Source organism: Catharus ustulatus, chromosome 14 (assembly GCF_009819885.2).
Source record: "Catharus ustulatus isolate bCatUst1 chromosome 14, bCatUst1.pri.v2, whole genome shotgun sequence".
Lineage (NCBI taxonomy): Eukaryota > Metazoa > Chordata > Aves > Passeriformes > Turdidae > Catharus > Catharus ustulatus.
In genome coordinates this window covers 1516701-1532088 of record NC_046234.1, presented here as the reverse complement: position 1 = coordinate 1532088, position 15388 = coordinate 1516701, and the positions used below count along the sequence as shown (strand labels likewise).

At 38.1% G+C, this 15388-nt stretch overlaps 1 protein-coding gene across 10 annotated transcripts in view; it reads left to right on the top strand.

The window, feature by feature from the left end:
• The window catches only part of MTMR1 (myotubularin related protein 1), a 40997-nt gene that overhangs the window by 983 nt on the left and 24626 nt on the right, over nt 1–15388 (top strand). Inside the window, exons 2-12 of one of the 10 annotated variants that reach the window (XM_033072223.2) lie at nt 1782–1887; nt 4392–4415; nt 6589–6639; nt 7996–8071; nt 10161–10255; nt 10466–10573; nt 10975–11076; nt 11771–11854; nt 12425–12574; nt 13307–13495; nt 13989–14174. In XM_033072223.2, the coding sequence (XP_032928114.1) occupies nt 8026–8071; nt 10161–10255; nt 10466–10573; nt 10975–11076; nt 11771–11854; nt 12425–12574; nt 13307–13495; nt 13989–14174 (960 nt within the window). In that variant the 5' untranslated portion in view covers nt 1782–1887; nt 4392–4415; nt 6589–6639; nt 7996–8025. The other 9 variants (XM_033072222.2, XM_033072218.2, XM_033072217.2 and 6 more) reach the window with 9 other exon arrangements.

Below are 15388 nucleotides of genomic sequence, written 5' to 3'. Positions count from 1 at the left end.
GCTCTTCCCTGGGCTAGTTATGTGTCCATTTGTCATTTAGTTTACCTGTTTGCCAGTACAGTTGTACCAGGCCAGGCTAATGTGTGACTGCAGATGAGACAAAATGCAAAAGCAGTCAGTACTGGTGTGTGCCTTACTGGTGCATGGGAAGAAGGCATATTGGTGTGATCAGTGTTCTGTGGAACACTAGTCTCAGGGAATAGTCCTGCATTCATATGCGTTTTCCTGCTGCTGTTAGCTCTGTTGATGTAGTGATTCCTTGTGAAGATAAGCCATAGAAAAACAAATCGTTTTCTTAATTAACAAGTGAATGCTTATTTGAAAACAAACTTAGGCAAGCCCTAAAGAATTACACTGGAAATTAAAGAGATGTGAGAGAAGGAAAAATAAATGAGGTAGGAAAAGGATTACTGTAGGATTTAGATGTTGGGCTCTTTTGCAAAACTTGCATGAAGAGTTCTCGAAGTAAATCTGGGTTTGAGTTCAGCACTAACCTGAGAGTTATCTCGGTTGTTCAAGCAGGGCTATCATAGATGTGTTTTAGTTGCAAAACAACATTGTGTGATCTAGCCCTGTGTAGAATGTGCAGGTTGGTAGAAAGCTATTAAAGTTTATCAGAAAAGTTTTGAAAGATCATCCATTTCAGACGTGGTGTTGTTGCATGCATCTGTGCCTTATACCTAGCTATAGTGGCAGAGTTAATGTAAGGAAAGATCTCTTGTTCAATGGTAATTGGTCATCTAAGGGTGTTACCTCACCCCCTTAATGTCCGAGGTGTGGTGGACCTGCTGGGTGCTGGGTATAAGTATGTATATTCACTTCAGTGTCATGGAGCATTCATAGAATCCAAAACTAGTTTATGAATTAACTACCAAAAAATTAACATTTTCTTTCTGTATTTGACTTCGGAATAAGCATTCAGTCTGTAGAAGAGCACAGCTGAATGGTTTGAAGGAAAATGACAGTTATGTACGATATCAACTGAGGCTGTGGTAACACTCAGAGAACAGTTCCCTCTGGCATTCCCAGTTTTTCCTTGGATACCAGTGTGTGTTGAAGCAGACCTAGACTTCAGACTGTCATTGCTTCTTCCTCTCAGTACCTGTGAATTATCAGCAGTAATTCAGGGGACTATTCTCAAATTGCATCACCTGGTGTTTAGTGCAATTCAGATGCTTTAGGGTTCTTGTAAACACCCTACACTATACAATTCGGTGCTGTGGTATAGGAATGCCCACCCTGAAAATTATCCAGGGTTTATTTAATGAATTGGAAAAAAATGTAGCTAACCAGAAGTTACCCTTTAGAAAACCATGTATTTTCAACATTTAATATATAATACAACATTAGCATAGTTTACATTTCTTAATACTAGCATGAAGTAATTTAATTCTGAGGATTTACAGAATAATCAAGACACATTAATAAGGTATAAGGAGTTTCGTACTCTTTGGCCAAACTCATTCCGTGGATGGTTTTAAGAAAAAAGCATGTGAATGGTAAAAGTTACATTGGATAAGGGAAAGAACATTTTTCAAGTTCCTAGGACTCTAACCTCGCTTTTAACCTCCTGACAGCTCTGTGTCTCTGACATGATTTAGTAAAATTCTTTTTCCTAGTTTGATCAATAAAATAGTTGCATTCTGCCCATAAAGCAAACCAAGTTTTATGATGTTAGTGATCACTTATTGTGTTATTTTCTGGATCTGCTCAGTTGCTGTGCTGTTCAAAATGCAGATTTGGAATTACTGCTAAATATTTTGAAATTTCTGGTTTTGTAGCCCGACTGGATCCCATGTGGAATGGTGTAAACAGCTGATAGCTGCAACCATTTCGAGTCAGATTTCAGGGACTGTCCCATCAGAGAGTGTGTCCAGAGACTACAGGGTAAGTGACTTGAGGAATGCATTGATTTGTTTTAAGATACAAGAGTGGAAGATTGGGAAAGTGGTAAGTACTTGAGTGATGACTGAGTGTTTCAGAACTAGAAACATCTCATTATGCGTAGGAGTCTTTTGAATTTGCTTCCTGTTTTCTTCCATATTTAGAATAGTGCTATTGAACTCTACAGAATAAAAATTAACAGTGAAGTGAAAGGAAATTTTAAAAGTCAATGTTTTGAGTAAAACATCAAAAATGGGTTGTCTTTTGATTACTATATAAAGTAATTGGTAAAGTAGATTATAGTTAGAGGTTGAAATGGTTTCTAGAGTGTGTCATTCAGAGTACAGAATTGAGCTCCTCAGATTTCACAAAAAATAAGTGAATGCCTTTGTTACTTACAGGGGACATAATTGAGTATAATTTTTTATGGGGTTTCTCCAGAGACGCAGAATTTAACATCAAACAAACAAATAAGTCACCTCTTTCATTCCCTCCCAGCAACATTTTTACCACTAAGGTAATGACTGTACAGTATGGTTTCCCTGAGTTTCACTGTGCTTTTGTGCCCCTGTTCTTTCACACTCACTGACTGTTCCCTTCAGGCAGCCCCTCAACTCAGCTGTCAAGAATAGAACATGGGCAGTTTTTCTCCTCTTACAACATGATGAAGATTACCCATGTTTCAGTTCCCTCTAAGAAGCCCAACTCACTGCTGTCTAGATCTGTTTTTCTTCCTAGTTTTGTCACGGTTTTATTGTTTTCATAGGGAATGGCTAAAGGAATATTTTTATCTCTTTTCTTGCTTTGTTTCAATTGGATTTTTATTCACATATGTGAATTACAAAGTATGTTGTCTGGAAACAGTGTATTTTAGATATAGTGACAGCAGGTCAGATTCAGTCTGAGATGAGCCCACAAAATATTTTTTACTATAGTGTATTAAAAAGTTCAACCTCAACAGTTTCACGCTGTTGGCACAGTCAGCAGTTTGTAAAGAGTAGCTCTCCCATACTTCAGCAGCTGAATTGCGAATGCGTGCTCCAGGTCAAGGTCAACATTTTTGATAAAACACTGGGGGAAACCTTGTATTACATCTGTTGATGTTGTATTTGCCAAGGATTTCATTTTAGTGAAATCCAAATGTGTAGGCTTGGTGTTCAGTTTATCTGTGAGTAGAATGCATTCCTCTGGAATGAAGAGCACTGTTTAATTTTAAATAACTTCCATCTCTATACCAAACTCATCTCAGATATTATTTAACAAGAATAAATCTTTTAAGGCCTAATTAAAATTCTACTTCATTCTCTGTCTCTGAGAAATGAAAGAAAAGGATTTAAGTCTGATGGTTTAAATTAAGAATTTTTGTGGATAAATTGTATTCAACATCATTGCATTACTGTGATTTGAAATCCCATGTTTATATATAGCATGATGGAATTTTTTATAGTTGCTTACTCAGTGCCGCTAACAGGTTCGGTTCGTTCATTGTTACTGTGGAATCCACACATGAAAAGACAGTGCCCATATGATAGCTCAGTTTTCCTTTGAGACATCTTTCTCTTTCCTGGGTCTTCATTACCTTTGGTTACCTCAAATTGGTGCATTTAGAGACTGTCTTACAACTCAGACCCTTCAGATCAGGTTGGATGTGTGTGTTTGCTTCTGGAACTGGTCAGGCAGTTCTATTAGTTTGTGCTGGATTTACCAGTAACTGTTTTATTCTTATTTACGTCCCTTTTTTCTTGGGGATTCTTTCTTTCATCCCTTGTTTATTTCATCCTTTCATTAAATTAATATACTTGCAAAACCAGGTAAATATATTGCTTATTGGATCAAACAGCTTTACTCACATTACTCTTACGTGACTTACCAGGGAGGAGGGAAGCAAAGGGGAAGCTAATTGAAGGGTCAGAACTGGATGGCACTGGGGGATTTCTTGCTTGCTAAACCCTGCAGCAATATGATCTCAGTCTTGAGTTGAGCTCTGCTCTGTGTGTCTTCTCTGACACATGCTCTGCCTGCAGATTGTTCTTGAATGAGGGGCTCATACAAATGAAAATAGGTCAGATTGTAGTTAGTGACTACAAACACCTTCAGAGGTTGAGAAGAGTTGTCTTTTTCTGAAAGGTCCAGGGCCTCTCCTTCATGGTTGTTAGTGCAGGCTTATTGTCTTCCACCTAGAAGGATTAACCAGGCTTTTATTCTCTTTTAACAATAGTGCAGTGTAGCAGGATAAAAGGGTGATTAGGAGTGAACGTTTCCAAAGAGCTTGGAATTTGTTACATCACTAAAATTAAGTGGCTGAGATTTTTTTTAAAGGCCAAAACAGTTCTGCAGATGATAGGTACTAGTTCTGCATAGTTTTGTTTTGTTCTTTCAGAATCCAGCTATAATTAAGATGTTTGGGAGTAGAGTTCTTTTGAAAGTCTAGTGAAATAAGATATAGTATCTTTAACAAATCAAATCTGTGTGTTTCATTGGATAACATTTTATATTTTAACTAACAGGTGTACAGGAGGCCAGTTATACGGGTAAGATTACCTTTGGCTAGCAGTGAACAGCCTCCTACCTGTGTCTCTTGTGCTGTGTGAGATCTTGGTGTGTCAAACGTTCTTTACCTCGTTGATGGATTTTATGGACCAGTCAGACCATTTTGCTATGCAGTGCAACAGCTTCTTTGCTGCAGAAATGCTTCATGTATATTACAATGTTTTCGTGAGCAATAAAAGTCAATATGTTAGAGAGCAGTATTTTAAAATCACGTTATGAGTGTGCAATACTAACTTCAGTTTTATTGCATTAATTTTGACAGAATGGATGCTTGCAATTCAGGTTTACATGCTTCAGACTACAGAGTACTGTGTTAGCAGCCCTAACATGTCTATGCTAAAGAATCCAGCGGTTAAAGCATTATGTCTGTGTCTGTCCTATTTAAATAAGTTTCAAATTCATGCTTGCTTTTGTACTTGTTTTAAATTAGTTGTTACCAACCTGTAATAGGATTGAAAGTTAGGTTTGAAGTTAGCACTAGTGTAATGTTCTACATCTGTTTGATGATAATTTTGAGACTAGAACTTGCCCATTGTTCATTGAAGTTGAAAAAGGACATGCCTTGTTTTCTTACCCCTCTCTCTTAGTAACATTTATGGAGTGAGAAATGATCTGGATAGTGTTCTGACATTGTTCATGAAATGTGTCCAACACTTTTATTCAAACAAAGATCTCTTGTTCAGTCTGAAATGAAGAGATGAAGTCTCAATGATTTCTTTTTCTCATCTGTTGTTTACCCATTTAAAAATTATGTTTCGTCCAGTCATACAAATCTACAAGTTGGTCTTTTTTAATAGCTAGTGCTTCAAATAATTGGTCTGAGTTGAGTAACAAAAACTGGTTTTGTTCAGTTGTTCCCAGTTCTATGTAAAGGCTTTGATATTTGAATGGTCTGCTTTGCTTCTTTGTCTTTCATATATTTAGATTTTATTGGTGCATTTGCTCATTGTCCTGCTGGTTTTCTTCCAGAGATCACAATGTCTACTTCTCTTTGATTTCAGTAACAACATAATTATGACCTGAAATTTAAGTAATTTCTCTATAACACAATTTTACCCATACCTAAATGTTAATAGTCCTTTATAACTTGAAAAGGTTTTTAATTACTTATACTTTTTAAACTCATCTAGAGTTCAGATTATCTGAAAATATCTGAAGAACTTCTTCTAAGCTGTTTCTTGAGGGTTCTGTAGAAATATTGTAAAAAGTAAAATTGACTTGTAACAAACACTTGTAAATTTAGACTGAGGCTGATTTTACAGTCTGACCAAATGAGAAGTTCTTTGCATTTGAACTGGGAGTAATAAACTGTCATGAGCACAACTTCTCTCCAGTTGTTAAAGAAGGAAGATGGAAGAACGTTTTTGGCTGAACTTATTAAAACAATTCCTTCAATGACCCGATGACATTTGTGCTTCTCTCTAGTGTGCAAAAGGACCTTATGTTTATTATAGAAATTTAAAAAACAGGATTTGTTGCCAATTGATGCAGAAATAAATTAACATGAAAATGTGAATTGTTTGCATATTTTGCTATGAGTAGTAATTTTTGATTTTGTAAAGTTACTGGTCAAGTTTCAAACAACAACAAAGAAGTTGCTGGAAAGATATGTAAAACTTTAAGATTGGGAGTTTAGTTACAACATATTTTACACAGCAAATCTTTTTTTAAGTGTCTAGATACTTCCATTTGATGTCAACCTATTTTTTTCTGTGAAAGATTGCATGTGTTTTCCCATAATGCTGCCATTGCAAGTTGTACTCAATTTCTTCTATTGATAAGCATGTGGCATACTTGAAATTAATTTTCTTCATCGTAAGGTTATTTGTCTCAAAAAGACAGTACATACTTTTATGTTCTTATCTACCAGCACTGACTGTTTTGTGAAAAAGAGAGTAAATTTTTCATTTTGTGTTGTGCCAAGTATCATTCAAAGGATGGTGCTAATAGCTTGGATTCCCTTCTGTGGAAAGTAGTGTGTGCCAGGAGTGAAAGATTCTGGAAAGCTAAACTGGAGCTAAAGTATATGCTGTCTTTTTAAGGAAATTTTTAAAAGGAAAACAAAAAAAGATGAGATTCTGTCCTTTCACATGTTGTCTGCAATTTTTTTGCTGTTACCTCTCTCTTGCCCTACTGCTGCCTCATGCAAAGCAGGAGATACAGGATGGACACAATGGCTATCATTCTGAAGCAGAACCTGATCAGGTGGCAAGTTTTACTCATCTTTCATTCATTAACTATGTAGCAAGGTACTATAAATTAGGACTTATACAGTGCAAATAAATCTTACTTTACTCATGCAAGAGAAGCCTTAGCATTTAGTGTGTAACTGGTTATGTGTCAAGCAGAGTTTTCTTAGAAGGTCATGTAGTCTAAAATATAATACTGAACATAAGCCCAGTCTAAAAGAGCATATCCACCCTCAGTTTCTAAGCACTGGCTATTTCTCTGCACGTTATTTTTTGTGATTGGGTGCTGGATGTAAAATTCCAAAATTTTCCAAGGAAATCTGAAGCCAGAGTTCAGCTGAAATATTTTTAGAAATTATTTATTGGTGAGAGCTTGGGACAATCTCTTTGGAAGCAGACGGATCCTACCAATTATTTCTGTGTGGGTCAGAGCTGCAATGCAAGGGGAGCGTTAGCTGTTTGCTGTAACAAGTTAGCCCATTATATTTATTCAGGATGTAAAAAATTGAAACCCTAATAGTTCATCATTTTAACCTGAGACAAATCACTTTCTTACATGGTACTTAACAGTCCCACAAACCATTTTATACTTTACTACAGTCTTTAGTACGTTGTAAATCTTAGCTGCCTAAAAAGGACCCAAAGAATGCATCATGTATCATTCAGCAAGGAAGCCATTTACCTCAATGAAATTTTATTAAACTAACTCTTATTTTAATATTGTTAATTGTTCTTCTGTATTTTGTTATTGCTTCGTTCTTAAACTGACCGTCAGAATCCAAAATTCCTATAACCTATTCCATAACCTGTGGCACTCTCAGTATTGATTAAAATAGAGCATTGTGAGGTGCTTCTTGCTATCAAAATCACAAAATTAAAATGTTAAATAAATAAAGTTTCTGCCATATAATTTTCTCAGATGAAAATACTCAAATATTAAATAAGCAACATTAGAATTAAAAATAAACAAAAGAGCTTTAAAATGTTGTCAAATAGATAAAATACCCCAAATAGTACCTGCATTCAGCAAAATACTAACAAATTATTAATTACTAATTTGGGCTGATCTTGTTATTCTTATTTTTGTATGCTATATATAGCTAGCGTGTGAAACTAATTGTTGCATAAATGCTTTGTTAATAATATGTTACTAACGTGTACGTCTGTGTTATATTTATAATACTAAGTTTTGTGTTTGGTTGTTATTTTGATTTTTTCTTTTACTGTGGTACTGTTTAGTACAGTTGTGTGATCTTAAAAAAAGACACTCTTTGTGTTCCAGTAATCTAGTAGTAAAAGTATTTGCATCAAAATATATCGATGTGGTACAGATGGAGAGTGAGATTTACTCACAGTTTTGGATTTTTGCCAGGCACTGCGGGATGGAAACAAACTGGCACAGATGGAAGAGGCGCCACTTTTTCCTGGAGAATCAATCAAAGTTATTGGTGAGTGTAGTACTGAGTGCTGCACTGAATACTATTAAATTGCTAGTTTATTTAAAAACAGAATATTATTTCCTTTTGACTTTTGATTAACTTAAGATTAGCTGATCAGATGTGGATTTCTTTCTTTGTCTTTTAAATCCAGGTGTAGGAAGGAGAAATCAGATCCAGAAGATGACTTGTTCCATATAGATAATTTTTCTTTTCCTAAGGAAAATACATACATAGAGATGTATGTATTGCATTTCTGCTTGGGGGGGTGCCAAGGATATGTCATAGATTCAAAATTCTTATAGCAGAAAAGATGAAGTTATGGTAAACTTACAGTAAATTCACGAATACAAGCCGCACGGACTATAAGCCGCATATCTGGTGTGTTGCCAACATTGTTGCCTTTGTTAATAGATAAGCTGCTCCCGGAATATTAGCCGCAATTTAGTTCGCTGTGAACTTTCACAAAATCGTCATTTAGTAACACAATCGCGGGATCGCCGGGGCTTACTGGCTTACTGCCGACCTCGGAAACATTGTTTCCAAGTGAAAAAAGACACACCCTTTATTTACAAGCCGAAAAAGACAGGAACAATAGTGTGGTCATTTTGCGAGCATTCCCAATGGATCTGCGTTGCCTTTAAACAGCCGCTCAGCCACGCGGGCAGGCAGCTGAGCTCCGAGCGGAGCCACATCTCCGTGCTGGCACAGACACCCCGCTCAGCCCCGTGGGTGAGCGGCCCCCCCCAGCCCTCTCCCAGCAGGGCGAGCGGCTGCTCTGCCCCTCCCCCTGTGAGCTGAGCGGCCCCCCCCCAGCCCTCTCCCAGCAGGGCGAGTGACTGCTCTACCCCTCTCCCAGCAGGGCGAGTGACTGCTCTACCCCTCTCCCAGCAGGGCGAGCGGCTGCTCTGCCCCTCTCCCTGTGAGCTGAGCGGCTGCTCTACCCCTCTCCCAGCAGGGCGAGCGGCTGCTCTACCCCTCTCCCAGCAGGGTGAGCGACTGCTCTACCCCTCTCCCTGTGAGCTGAGTGGCCCCCCCCAGCCGTCTCCCAGCAGGGCGAGTAGCTGCTCTACCCCTCTCCCAGCACGGCGAGCGGCTGCTCTACCCCTCTCCCAGCAGGGCGAGTGACTGCTCTACCCCTCTCCCAGCACGGCGAGCAGCCGCTTCATCCCTCTCCCTGAGAGCCTAGCGGCTCCCCCAGCCCTCTCCCTGCAAGCCCAGCCAGCCCCGCAGCCGCACAAGACTGAAAACACTTTAAAAAGTACAGAGAAATATCACACACTTTTATCGAACTGCCGAGGTAACTCGCCGAGGTAACTCACCTCGATAACAACCCCCGCCCCTCAGTAACGCCGCCATCCACAGGCAGGCAATAAGCTGTTCTCTGATTGGTTCATCGTCGGAACAACGGGAAACCATGGATTTCAAAGTGTTTCGGCTCGGGACTGGACTGGTATGATACTAGGTAAGGGCAGATATCACATTTTTGTCCATAGATTAGCCGCACCCAAATATTAGCCGCACTTCCGGGTTTCCACCAAAATTTTTGTCTAATTACTGCGGCTTGTATTCGTGAAATTACTGTAGTTTCCAGTTCCTAATGAGATTTATTTCACTTTGGTGTGTGACTGCAAGCTCTGTGTTCGCAGTCCATTGCTTGGCTAGGAAAGAATACCAGCAAATACAAGTGAAAACAAAGATATAGGCATAGAGCTGAATTACTTGGAAATTGGATGGATGTGGATCAGTAATTTCCCTTTTGGATGCTCTGTCTTTGGGGTGAGTGTGGGTACTCTGCACCTCGGGGCAGGAATGAGAGCTCCCTGCAGCTGGGGGTACCTGCAGGTGCTGGGGACCTGCCTGCTCTTGCTGCAGCCCTCCCCAGGTGCTCAGGAGCTGCTGAGCAGCAGTGGGGCTGAGGAATTTGATTGCTTTCATTGTTGAGATAAAGACAACTTGGCAAGAATAAGCTTTCCTAAGGAGGTCAAGCATCAAAACCTTACAGAGCTGTCAAAATCTCGACAGTTTCAAATGAAAATAGATTGTTATGGAACAATTGTCTACAATAATAAAACAAAGCTTTGATTCATCTGTTTTCCAGCGAAGGATGTTATGTATATCTGTCCATTTATGGGAGCAGTCAGTGGTACACTCACAGTGACGGACTTCAGAATGTTTATCAAAAGTGTTGAGAGGGTAAGACTTCACTATCTATCTCTCTGTTGTTTCAGGTAGGAATGTTGCTGAAGTAGATTTCAGGAAGAGACAAATTCAGTGAAGTATGATGTTTCACAGCAGTCTACTAAACAGGAATTAATGTTGGCTCTAATGAAACACACATGAGTAATATTGATTTATATTTCTTCTAATGTAATAAAACTCATTTGTTTTATATACAAATTTCAGGATCCACCTTTTGTTGTTGATGTTCCCCTTGGAGTTATAAGTAGGGTTGAAAAAATTGGAGTACAGAGCCATGGAGACAATTCATATGGTATAGAAATAGTTTGCAAGGTAAGGCATGGTAGAGATTTACTAATAATAAAGTATTTTCATTTCATTTTTCTGTAAGAAGAATCTGTCAGGCCTTGTGCTGTTTTTGTCTGATCAGTTCCCTGTATTTGAATCGTGCTTCGTTTATTTCAATTCCTTCTTGATATTTGCAATCTTAAACACTTCTGCCTTTTGTCTGAAGAGTGAATTCAAAGGAAAAGTGGTGATTTTTATCTCAAGCATCTCTAGTTGTTTCTTAGGTATCTCATATAAATGCTTACAGAACTCTGTTCTGTTGGGGGTTAGATGATGTCAGTGACTTAGTGTTCTATATATACCTGCGTTCAGTCGAATGTCTTATAACTGCTTTTTCTTTTTTTTTTAATTTATCATAGAGTAAAACTGTAGCTTGTTTTTGGCAGGATATGAGAAATTTGCGGCTGGCCTATAAACAGGAAGAGCAGAACAGACTAGAGATCTTTGAAAACCTCGTAACACGTGCATTTCCTGTCTCTAATGGGCTGGTAAGTCTTGAGCTGGAGAGGAGGCTGTTGCTGGCTGTCCTCTTTTGAGAGAAGAAAGAGCTGTATACAAGGTTGTATAACAAACTTTGAAGTGTTGATTCATAAAGTCTGTTGCAGAGTGGGCAGGCCACTCTGACCATGTGTGCTTTTTGCATTAATTCATCAATCACTGCTGCGTCCTGCTATTGGTGAAGTTAATTTTTACATAACCCTTGAGATCTAGGTTTGCCTAATGTTGCTAATTAAAAATGTGTATGTATTGACCATTATTTTCTGCAGTAGATAAATCAATCTAGAAGTTGTATCTAATACAACAAATAGGTACAATTAGTCTTGTTATAAGTTAGCTGCAGAATTCTATTTCATTTGCTTGTGTGGGTGAGGAACTGGTTGGGAGGTAGGAAACCAATTTTCTCATCTTGGCATTGCCATTGATGTGGTTGTGTGATCAGAGGCAAGTGATTTCAATTTTCTATTTCCTATCTTGGTTTTGTTAACTTTAAAATCATAGTTAATGGCAAAAACTATCTTCTTTCTAGCTCAGTGTTTTCCAACCATGACTGAAGGTGTTATGTCTGCTGTTTAAGAGGTTTAGAAGTGCTAGATTTAAAATACTAGAGCATTGACTGTTTTGGAATTATTGTGCATACAACCTGTAAGGCGGTAATTTATGATTTTGTTTTATTGTTTTTAGCCTCTTTTTGCATTCAGCTATAAAGAAAAGTTTCCTGTTAATGGCTGGAAAGTGTATGATCCAATGGCAGAATATAAGAGGCAGGTAAGTAACAATACATGGTGTATTTTGTTTTTCTCCATCTCCCCCACAGCCATTTGAATAAGGAAAAAATGTTACAGAATACTCATCATTTTCAGCTCTTGCTACGTAGACTGACTGTCTACATCTATGGTTAGATAATAAAATGCAAGTGGCCTTAATTTGAGTGTGTTGAGCACCTACTAAAGTTGATGGAGATGCAGATGCTGAGTACTTGAGCAAATTGGTCTGACTTAACATGGTTCTGAAGTCCACATTTTTCAAGTGGTGTTTCTGCAAAACACAGGCTTTATAAAAATTGGATTTGAATAAGCATCACTAAACAGAAGAGTAACAGTAGTTTGTAATTTTAAATCTGCATTTTCCATAGGGTTATTTTCCTTATCAGTTTAGTAGGAAAGACTTCCATTGGTTTATGACTCAGTATGAAGACCTAAGTTTATAGCTTATTTAAAAAAAAAAGTGAGCATACCTTTTTTGAAAGCATGCAGCACATAAAATTGTTCATTGTCCCAAACTCAGATATGTAAAGGTCTAACTGGTAAAGTGCAAAATTGTTTTGTTTTCATACAGGGCTTGCCCAATGAGAGTTGGAAAATATCCAAAATTAACAGCACCTATGAGCTTTGTGATACATATCCTGCTGTTCTTGTTGTGCCAACCAGTGTAAAGGACGATGACCTCTCAAAAGTGGCAGCGTTTAGAGCAAAAGGGAGAGTTCCTGTAAGTGACATTTGTACGAGAGGCTATAAGTGTTTAGAAATTAGTAGCTTTTAAAAAATAATTAGTGTTCTTTTAGGCTTTGTTTTTTAAATAACAGTGGGATGGCTTCCTACCTGAGATGGGGTGGGGTGGGGGGCAAAGAAAGAAGAATTAGACTCAGTGGGTTTAGAACTGAAGGGAGCAACTCAAGTGTGAGTTTAATTGCACAATTACTGTGCTATGTAGTAAGTTTTTTGTTTGGATTAGCACTTCTAGGCCACAATGGTATCTGATGCTCTGGCATGTATTAGCTTGTGTTCTGATTTGAAGTAGAATGTGACACAGCCATAGTGCTTTGCTTGGAATAGACAAGGTAGCATTAGAACACATTTAAATATGTTAGATCCTGTTGGTTTTCTTGTTTTGCAAGGCAGTGTTCAGGTCCATAGTGTTCTACATGGAAGAAGTTTTTATTCCTCCGTTGCACTTTTTTTTTCCAATTAGAATAATACAGGCTTAGTTACTGTTAGAAATAAAAGCTAAGATGCTTAGAATCATTCTATTTCAGGCTTAGATTTGGGATGAGCAGTCAGTGCTAGTGTGCTGTCAATATGTTTTTCCATCAGCCTGTCCTTAAACTTGCATTTGTTGGTTTGCCAGGAAATAATGCCAAATAGGCAGTGTGATTGTCTAGTTATTCTCTGGCCTGCTGCTTTTATAGTAGTATAGTAAGTTAGTTTTCTCTTATTCCAGGTCTTGTCCTGGATTCATCCTGAGAGTCAAGCAACAATAACACGATGCAGCCAGCCATCAGTTGGCCCAAATGATAAGCGTTGCAAGGAAGATGAAAAATATTTGCAGACAATTATGGATGCCAATGCTCAGTCACATAAACTTATCATCTTTGATGCCAGGCAGAATAGTGTTGCAGATACAAACAAGGTGGGTTTGTTTCATAACTGGCATTAGTTCGTCAGCCTTATAACAAGGCTGAAGCTTGAGCCACATATCAGGATGTGGAGAACCTAATGTTGAAAAGCGATAAGAAAGGGTGCCTAAAGAGAACAGGGGAAGGTAAGTTGTTTGTACCATTTTGGAAAGGCTGGCAGGAATCAAAGGCAGCTGAAGATATAGCTGAGAAAGCATGCAGTAGAGCTCACAGAAGACCAAAGCTTTCATTAATAAAAAGGGGAGGGTATATGGATGTATTATCAAATGTAGCCTGTTACAATTACAATTTCTTTCACCTAAAAAAACCTCCAGTATTTTTTTGGGTTTTTTAGAAAAACAAATGCCAAAAATATGTTTTTATGAGCACTGAAATAATCCCTTCTCTCAGAAAATCCTGAAACTTGAGTAAAATAACTCTCTCCACCTTACACTGAAGTCCTGTATATGTTCTTCTCATTGTCTGTTTTTACCTTTTGAATGACAGGCCAAAGGTGGAGGATATGAAAGTGAAAGTGCCTACCCAAATGCAGAGCTGGTCTTTCTGGAGATTCATAATATACATGTCATGAGAGAATCCCTGCGGAAACTTAAAGAAATTGTGTATCCTACTATTGATGAGACTCGGTGGCTGTCAAATGTGGATGCCACACACTGGCTGGAATATATAAGGGTAAAACACTTCTGATGTGAAAGTTCAGTTACTTTTTTAAACCATGTTTTTAAGTTGAGCTTCTGAAAATATTGCTGAAATAACGTTGAATCAGAATTATTTTGTGAAAAAGCGTAATTTTTAAATATAGGATTGCACTTAGAATGCAGCATTGTAAGCATTCCATAATAACATAGTATTTCTAGTTTTATGTGCTGTCAGATAGTGAGTTAATTCCTGATAACACAGTATCATGTTTACTGCTGTGTTTTATTTTTTTTGAGAAGGAATGTTTGTGGGCAGTCCAGGGTTATCCCTGGTTTGGAAGAATGCACTGGGAACTTCACAGTATATTTGAGCCACTGCCAAAAGGACTTGACTGTGAATTCCAGAGTCTTTCTCATCCTTCCCTCCTTCAGTACAATGTTACAGTTCTTGTGGTGGCCACCTACGTTTTCATGAGCTGTTCGTAGCCAGCGATCTGTCAGGTTATCATTCACCCTATTATTTAACAGACTATTAAAATAAATCATTGCCACACTCAGTTTTACAGTCAGTTTCACTACCCTTTGAAATTATTTTAGAGTAGATTATTTCATTACCACATTCAGTCCCCTGTTTTTGAATAATATGGATGGAGTTTTATTAGCAGCTGGCTCAAATGTCACTCATGCAAGACATGTTTGGGATCATTCATTAGTTTGACTCTTTTAAGCAGTGCCTGCTGATAACTGCAGCAGAGCCAGTAGAGGGAGCAAACACAAAATTAAGAGTCAAATTTAATGATGTTTTGGGAACAGTTTAGTTTTCTTGTTCTCTTGAATTTGAACTATTTGAAACACCTTTGGGAATCTAAATATCTGAAAACCTTTTCTTATCAGTCTGGCCTTTCACAGTCATCTGTTCTGTGCTTGTGGTCACCTTTCATTGCCACTGACTCTGGTGGGGTTCCTGGATTAGGGATTGTCAGGAATGAACTGTGATACCACTGTCAGATAGGTGGCAATAGCATAGCGATTGGAAATTTCATTTAAATTGTTTTGAAGAGTTGACACATGTGACATTCTACACTGACCTGTCTCTTACATGCTACTTCACTTTAATGGTACTGACAGCAGAAACTGCAGGCTGATTTCTTAAAAACTGCCATTATTGTGTTAACAGTGTTGATAGTATCTCTCTCAGATTTTTTTCCAAGAGTTCTTTGCCTTTTGATTTGGCTTGTAATAGCACTA